The sequence below is a fragment of the Brassica oleracea genome, chromosome C6 (genome assembly GCF_000695525.1).
Source record: "Brassica oleracea var. oleracea cultivar TO1000 chromosome C6, BOL, whole genome shotgun sequence".
Lineage (NCBI taxonomy): Eukaryota > Viridiplantae > Streptophyta > Magnoliopsida > Brassicales > Brassicaceae > Brassica > Brassica oleracea.
In genome coordinates, this window is record NC_027753.1 from 2775336 (window position 1) to 2784376 (window position 9041).

The 9041-nt window shown below is 43.4% G+C and overlaps 1 protein-coding gene and 1 pseudogene across 1 annotated transcript; both read left to right on the top strand.

The window, feature by feature from the left end:
- LOC106298937 lies at nt 1–653 on the top strand. Its single transcript, XM_013735065.1, has one exon. It carries the CDS (start codon nt 153–155, stop codon nt 381–383), a length of 231 nt encoding a protein of 76 aa, XP_013590519.1. The 5' UTR covers nt 1–152; the 3' UTR covers nt 384–653.
- A 4692-nt stretch (nt 654–5345) lies between these two features.
- Nucleotides 5346–7008, top strand: LOC106297222 (annotated as a pseudogene).
- The last annotated feature ends 2033 nt before the right edge of the window (nt 7009–9041 follow it).

Consider the following 9041-nt stretch of genomic DNA (forward strand, 5'->3'; position numbering starts at 1 on the left):
AAGAAGAGGTTGTTTTTGTGTTCACATGTGGTGTATAAATACATAGAAGCCTCGTCGTCTCCAAATCCAACTCCAAACGAGAAAGGGAAGAAGCAATTCACCGTTAAAACTAGTTTCATTTTCTTTTCTCTTTCTTTTTTTCTTTTTAAAAAATGACTTCATGGAAGAAAACAATTGCAACGCCATTCAAGAAAGCGGCGACGTTCTTTAACCAACCGCAGCAAACGCCGCACACCCGCCACGCAAACGCGAAGGCGAGAGAAGAACACGAGAGACGAACTGTGAAGGAGCTTCAAGGTGACATCATGGCTTGTGGATATGAAGATGTCCTCGTCATGTGGTCAATTCTTGACAAGTCAAACTCTTCAAACAATCTCTCTTAATTAGTTTCTTACAACGAAAAAATGAGAAAGTGTTGTCCTCTCGTTTTTCACGTGTATAGCTTTGTATTAGCCCGCCATGACTCTCTTCTTTCTGCTTATCTTTATGTGGTCGCGGCTTATTTGTTTTTCTTTAAGTTAGATTTTAGTGAACTTTTATCCGATAATTAGTTTTGATTCGGATGTTGTTAATCCCTGTGATGATCTAATCGAAATTACAGTGCGATTTTTCATTTGGTTTAAAATAAAATAAAGTCTTTTGATATTGGTTTACAATTTCGGTTTCTAATCATATGTTTTAGCGGTTTACCAAACCATACATGAATCGATTAAAATAATTAAGGACGTTGAGATTACAACCAGTTCGATTAATATACGAAATAAATATAATCTGGGTAATAATGTAATTAATTAAAAGATGTGTAGCTGATATAACTCTACGTTAAGAGTTATCCCAGTCTAATGTTTTCCACTCTTATCCAATTGTCCTTCTCGGACATTAGACTTGAGCTCATTGTTAAGTAGAACTATGTTAGATGTCTATGTTTGATATAACTTGTATGGCATTTCAGTTTTGGGTTGGTTTTTTTGTTATTGGTTAAATCAGTTTTACAGGAAATCAAACCAAACTAAACAGATTTTGTTGGTTCAGTATAATCCCGTTTACATGTTTGGTTACTTTGACAGCCATAACAACCGAGTTTAACCCCCAAAATAGTAGAACATGTGACAAAAAATGTACAAACATTATATCAATAACTTTTCATTAGATGGGTGCTTAATATAAGAATTTACAAAAAGTCAAACAGAAAACTAGAATCAAGATTAGATGACAGCCCTTACACTTATACGAGAATCCAATCATTGAACCCAAAATATAAAATAAGAAGATAGAATGAAAGAAAATAGTACAGCCCCGTATAACGCACATAGTGAGGTAATGCGATGAATGATACGATGTGATTGTATTAAAGTGAAGGTGGGACAACATGATTCCTATAACGTGCCTTGTCTTCTTCTCCATCATCCTCATCAACATCCCTAACATGTTCAAACATATGATTAGAGAGCTGACCTCACTTCTGCAACCTAACATGTCCCCTCTAAAGGTCAAATCTATCGACAAACTTCTTAAATTTCATGTACAATTTTGGGAATACCGACTTTTCGATTACAAGATAAACAACATAACTACATAAGATATATATATATATATATATATATATATATATATAATTTTCTAGCTTATTATGTGTCTATAAACTATTGGTTTGAGTAGGAGTGATTGATCTCTAGATTAACTATTGATCTAGAGCAAACATTTACGTGCAGGGCCTAGCACGAGAGTGAAATCTTGAGAGATATTATGGGGCCTTGGGGCGGGTCTCAAATGTTTTCTGGGGTAAGGAGATTATGAACTAAATGCCTGTACTTCTTGGCAATCCATAAGATAAGAAGATTATTATTTCCACATGTGGCTTACGGGCCCATTATTTACGATCCATTTAAGTACCCGGAGAGGACGTCCATCTGTGGGCTGTACCTCGCTTTGAGGATTAGTCTGGCCTCTTCCATAATCACGAAATATCCCAGGTTACTTAAAATATATGCATATATATATATATATATATATTTTTTTTTTTGTCCAAGAATGGACCATATCAAGACTAGGAAGAAATTCAACCCCAGGAGAATTATGATGGAGATCCCTGCTCTAAAAGACCCAATAGAACCTAAATCACCAAAGATCCAGCCCAAACAGCCTCGCACTCAAAGGCTTCAATTCAGATCCCACAGGTTTTGGATGCATCACAGAATGTTTTGTGACTGACCAGAAGAATTTTTCAAACTAGATTTTTCTAAAGATGCTAATACATGCACTATCAAACAAAAAGATTAAAAGGATCTAATCGAAGAACGGAAGACTTCCCTTATATAGCAGGAGTATAGATCATATATATAATTTATGTTACATAACCAATGGTATAATACAAAACTAATAGGGTGAATTTGATCAATATTCATAAGAGACCCCAAAATAAAGAATATAGCCATAGTAAAGTGGAAGTCATGAGATATGACAATTAGAACCAAATCTTGACTTTTTTCGCCTTGTACTCGCGAGCGCGTAAAGATAAGGAGAGTGGCAAATTTTTACCGTAACCATTAGCTTACTATATTCACGTAACTGGAAACACAACGTTTTTTGTAAGTGTATTACACGATAGAAAACACTCTACTATAATATATATGATGTTTAGATGTTTCTAGGGCGCAAAAATGGACTCCAATTCAATAAGATAAATCTTATAGCAGTGGTGACCATAAAAGGTTTGAAAGTGTTGGACTGTACTATATACGTGACATGTATATGCTAACAGGACATATAAGGACAATAAGGATGGAAATTTTAGTATACTATATGTGATATAGTATAGTCCGCCGAGGTTGCTATTGGAAAACATTTTGTTGGAGAAGGCATAACAAGTGGTTCAAGTGGAGGCGACTGTTGGACCCAATTTTGGTCAATACCATAATGGGCCACGATCAAAGGCATGAGCCTTAAAGGGCCGGAGCCCGTAGCAAGAATACGAGCTCGAGAAGGAGTCGCCGAGGTCGCGGAGATCGTGCAACAAGAAGCTGAGATCGCGGAGCTACCACAGAGATTTCGAAGTCGACTTACTATAAAGGAAGAGGAGTGGAAACAGAGGAGGACACGTTGAAAACCTAGAGAGAGCTACACACTTACATCGATCTCGTTGTCTTCCCACTTTTAGATTCTTTCTTTACCGATCTCGTTTGTATCACTCGATCTAGTTCAATTCATTGTATTCGATCTTATTCATCAATAAAGTCCATTTTCACCTACTGGAAACTATTTAACATCGTTGTGTTTAAAAGATATCGTTGCCTATATCATTTGTCTTTACTAGATCAAACCCCGATCACTATCAAATACTTAGTGTAGATTTTAGGTTTCACATTTTGGTGCCGACTGTGGGGAAGTTAAATGAAAAAACATATTTCCTAAGAAACCGATCTAAGTTTTCTAAGCGCGACTATGGATCCCAGCCAAGCCATCGGAACCACACCCTCGAGAGTCAACGACTCGATCCTACGGGATCCGACTCAGGGACAGAAACAGTACCATCTGGGCCAACGGGAGCCAGCGGTGCGACCGGAACGACCCAGGCGCAACAAATTCCTCCGATCGGGACTTCGAATCAAGATCGCTCCCTTCGATCGACCAGACAACGATCCTATAACGAGTCGGAGCACGAGTCTGGAACCGCCCTGGGGATCGGCAATCCTCCGACGATCTGACTCGATCTCAATCTAGACCAATTTCGCCGACTCCTCTAGCCCAGACTCGAGGAGAGCTGACCAAAATTTGGGGAATGGTCTCGACCCTAATCGATAAAATTCGTAGTCAAAAGATTGCGAATCAGACCATCGCTGATCGATTAGAGCAAGCTGAGAAGGAGCTCGCAGATCATCGAGCCACGAACGCTCAAGAAAGAAATTAAACGTCCCTCGATCCATTAAGGAGTACATCAAACCCCCAAAATGTCGTTCTGTTCGGAACTCCGGAGATCCCAAGCGCTCGATCTGGACACTACGCGGGAGAAAACTCACAACGACCACCGCCGCAGGGCATGACCCACCGAAGCTTAAGCTACTGTGGATTAGACGAAATCGATATGGAGCTCCAACGCCCACGAAGCACACTAATCCAATTCCAGAACGGATCGACTGAAAGGCACGGGGAACCAAGAACTCGGATCCCACCACCAAACCCATCGATCCCCGAAAATCGAACTCCATTAAGCAGGATTCGATAACCTAACAGAACAAGCTCGGAGGCACGATCTTCACGGCCACGTCAACATCAACCTCCAAAGGGAAGATTATGGGATCCCGAGCGAAACCGAAGCATTTCAGAATTACATCGAAAGAAATGATGCCAAGCTCAAAAGGATACATGCGATCGTGCATATGGCGACGAGCTCTGCCCCAGATATCGACATGGTCATCGAAGAAACAAGAAGGACTCCGTTTACAAACAGAATTGCCAGCGTAAGACTGCATCACGTTGGAAAACTGAAATTCCCCGAATGCGCCGGGAACATAAACCCGAAAGCCCATGTACGAGCCTTCCGTCTAGCGATATCAAGAGCACACCTCACCGACAACGAAAAAGAGTCCGGATAATGCCATTTCTTCGCCGAGAACCTCACTGGAGCCGCCCTAGAATGGTTCGCTGGACTAGAAGAAAATTTTGTCGACAACTTTATCCAGTTGGTGTCTACGTTCCTAAAACAGTACTCAGTCTTCATAGAGACAAGAGTTACCAAGGCAGATCTTTGGAATCTCAAACAAGCACCTTTCGAACCACTAAGAGCGTACATAAACAAGTTCCGTGAGATCAAGGCCAAGATTTCGCACCCGAACGAGGTCGTCTCCCTAGCGGCATTGAAGAATGGCGTCTGGTTCTCGTCAAAATTTAGAGAAGAACTGGCTGTTCGAACACTTGTTTCATTGGACGATGCCCTACACCGAGCCTCTTACTTCGCCACCCATGAAGAGGAGGTCGCAACGTTAAAGGAACAGTATAGCGAGAACAAGAATAACGTGACCAAAAATCCTACTGCTCCTAAAGAACCAACCACCAAAGGGCAGCACTCTTATGCAATAAATAATTTGCCGCAAAAGTCTTCAACATACGATCTTAGCAAGTACTGCGCCTTCCATGATCGCAAGGGCCACGCGACCGAAGAATGCCGAGCCGCACTTTGCAGTCAAAACAAAAGTAAGAAAACCACTGAGGAAAACAGAGAGGAAGAAGAAGAACCAGTGACTCCAAAATCCAACCGAAAATCCAAAGTCTCGACAAACAAACGAGGCAGGGAAATCGAATAGGAATCACCGAGGTCTCCACCCCCGGCTCCGAAGAAAAGAGTCGACATGATTTCGTGGGGACCAAGTAACAACGCAACCAACGAAACTAAGAGTCAAACTGAAGGGAAAATTCGCTTTGAGATCCCGGTAGCGATCCGCACATTGGAAAATTCCGACGAAGCCACTCCCCCTCCCCGTGTCACTCAGTACAACCCAAACGCAAAGCCTCCTTGCGTAAAAATCTCCAACTTCAAGCGAAAGAATAAAATGACCAAGATTCGCGAGCTGCTGGGGAAACCAATTCAGAAAAAAGTCAGAATGCAGACTCTCAATCGCAATCTGTCTGGGGGACAAAGACACTCGCGACCAGCACTGACTAAGAGGTGGAATTTTCCGTCCCACAACAAGGGCAAACAACGGATTGACTTCATTTACGGAGGCTCTAAGTTCTGCAATTCGGTCAACTCAATCAAAGGATACCAACGGAGAGCCGAAAATAACGTAGGAATTAAAGAGCCCCTATCGAGTTCCGATCACGAAATCACCTTCAACGAAAACGAAACCACAGACCTCGATAAACCACTCGACAACGCTCTCGTGATACGAATCGACGTCGGTGGCTGCGAACTATCCCGAGTAATGATCGACACCGGAAGCTCGGCCGATGTCCTCTTCTACGATGCGTTTAAAATAATGAGATTCACTAAAGCACTCCTAAAGCAAGAGCGAACTCCCCTCATCGGCTTTGCATGAGAGACCACCTATTCTCTCGGATCGATTGAGCTCGCGGTAACCGCTGGAAAAATCAGAAAAATCATAGAATTCATCGTGATAGACCGTCTAGCCCCATTCAACGCAATCCTTGGGAGACCTTGGCTATACAGCATGAAGGCAGTCCCCTCGACATATCACCAATGCCTGAAATTTCCAACCCCGAAAAGAGTCGAAACTATCAGAGGAAGCCAGAAGAGCTCCAAGACATGCTACCTCGCGAGCTTTAAGGACATCAAGCAACACCCTTTGAAGCTTACCTTGGCGTCGCCATCAAGAACGCTGTCGTCACTGTTCCTGCCTACATCAACGACTTGCAGCGTCAAGCCACAAAGGAAGCTGGCGTCATCGCTGGTTTGAACGTCATGCGCATCATCACGAGCCCACTGCAGCAGCCATTGCCTATGGTCTTGACACGAAGGCGAGCAGTGATGGAGAGAAGAACGTCTTGATCTTTGATCTTGGTGGTGGTACTTTTGATGTCTCTCTCCTCACCATCGAGGAAGGTATCTTTGAAGTCAAGGCTACTGCTGGAGACACTCATCTCAGTGGGGAAGATTTCGACAATAGGATCGTTAATCATTTTGTTCAAGAGTTTAAGAGGAAGAGCGAGAAGGACATTAGTGGTAACCCTAGAGCTCTGAGGAGGCTGAGGACTGCTTGCGAGAGAGCGAAGAGGACTCTTTCTTCAACCGCACAGACTACCATTGAGATTGACTCTCTCTTTGAGGGCATTGATTTCTACTCTGCGCTTACCCGTGCTAGGTTCGAAGAGCTCAACATGGATCTTTTCCGCAAGTGTATGGAGCCTGTCGACAAGTGTTTGGTGATGCTAAGATGGACAAGAGCACTGTCCATGATGTTGTCCTCGTGGGAGGTTCCACACGTATCCCGAAAGTCCAGAAGCTTCTCCAAGATTTCTTCAACGGTAAAGTGCTCTTGTCCTCGCGAGCTTTAAATACATCAAGCAACACCCTGAATCATGCAGCCAAAATTAACGACAGACGTACGTACGTACACGAACAATCGAACAACACCCTATCCCTGGGAAAATAATCGAACTACGTTATGACTTGATCCCTCGACGAGGGTACGTAGGCAACTCACGACACGAGTCCAGTCACCTTCCACCTACAGAACTCAAAGTGGGCATATCGCAACACCCGAGGAATAACGACACGACAATATCAAAAACTGCCTTCTTTTCACAAATATATAACGAAACAGAGTCCGACATCTTAATAAATACAGTTCATAGAAATTCGAACACATCAGACTTTTCATATCAGAAAATCGCATACCTGCGATAGTTGACCAAAAACCAGGACCCTGATCAAGTCCTCGGTTGCGGCCAACTCCGCCAACAAGCGCGACAAAACTGGCTAACAAAATCTTTTGTTACATCGAAACTGTCGATAAAAGTATCTACAACAAATCGACACATGGCCCAAAAAAATCGGCCCCGCATAAAACATAAAAATGGCAACAAATAAATCGGGACCCACGATCCCTTCTTTATTAAATAAGCAAATAATAAAGCAACAAAAAGCAGAGGGAAAAGCAAAGAAAGTCCCTAAAGCTACTCTTTGATGCTGAATTCACCATCCTCAAAGCGATCACCCGAGCAATTCGCCACGTCGTCCGCCGTGGAAGGGACCTTAGCAAAGAAATCCTTTGGCATCATCCTCCGAAATCTGAGGCAAGTCGAGCTTGCCAACGGAGAAATCCGAAGTCGCCATCACATCGACCTCGGACCCAAGCTTGACCTCCTTCGCTCGAAGCCGCAACAACTCATCCGAAGCCAGGAGATTGTTGTTCATGATCTCCTTCAAAAGATCTATATTTGCCACGACTTCCCGAAGACGAGCCTCCCAATCAGTTGCAGCCTTCTTCTTTTCCCATTTCTCCTTTAGAGAGACCAGCACATCTAGATAGCTATCCGCCATAGTCTTTTTGGCATCATAAGTCGCGCGGCGAAGGTCGTCAGAGAACTTATTGGCAGAAGATTCAACCTTCGCTTCCAAGAAGGAAACTTGCTCGAGGGCCGACTTCCTTTCGTTGCTCACAACTCGCAGACGAGCTTCGAGCGAAGCAGCCTGATTCCCCAGCTTTTCAGCGGCAGCCAGTTGAGCAGCATTGGCACGCTTCTAGTCTTGAGCCATCTTTAGACTGAGCTTTAGCTCGCGAACGACCTTCTTTATTTCGTAAAGTTCGTCAGAGCGCGGAACATCCTGCAGGCGTTTTTCAAAAGTCGCCGCAAACTCGTTGTTAACCTTCATAGCCTGAAACATGGCAAATCAGTACAGACAAAACGAACCAAAGATTCGACAAGGATCAAATTTCAAAAAGAAAGACCTTGGAATGGACCACATCCATCTTTACGTAAGCCTCGCGCTCAGTCATATTATGCAGAGAGGGAAGCGGACATCCAGCGGGTGTGAAGTGCCTCACCAAATGAGCAACACTATATGGATCTTCCGTAATAGGACAATCCTTGGAATGCGAGAACTGCCAATGAAACGGCTTAGCAACAGCTGCTTCACCCGGGACACTAAGACGATGGTCCGAACCATTCGTTTTAGCCTTCTTCGAAGGACGATCACGCCCCTCCGAACCCGTTGGGCTACTCGACTTAACACAAGCAACATATTTTTCACCCTCAGGATATTTGGCCCCTTTGGTTGAAGGCCGCAAAAGTCGGGTCTCCTCACGAAGAACTTCTGTGAGCGCATCACTCACATCTCCGGATCTAATACGTTCCGCATTGGCACTACCAGTTCGAGTTCGTACCCTATCGAAATCGCGAGAGTTGGATCTTCTCGAAGTCATGTTCCTTTAGCAAGCAAAAACAAAACTAAATGAAATACTATGACGAATCCTAGAGCAAAGCCAAAGCTTTATAAAGACCGGAACCTCACCATATCTCAACAACCCGAACAAAAAGAATTTCGAAAGCTAAGGAAACAGGGATATTCCGAAATATTATGCTTA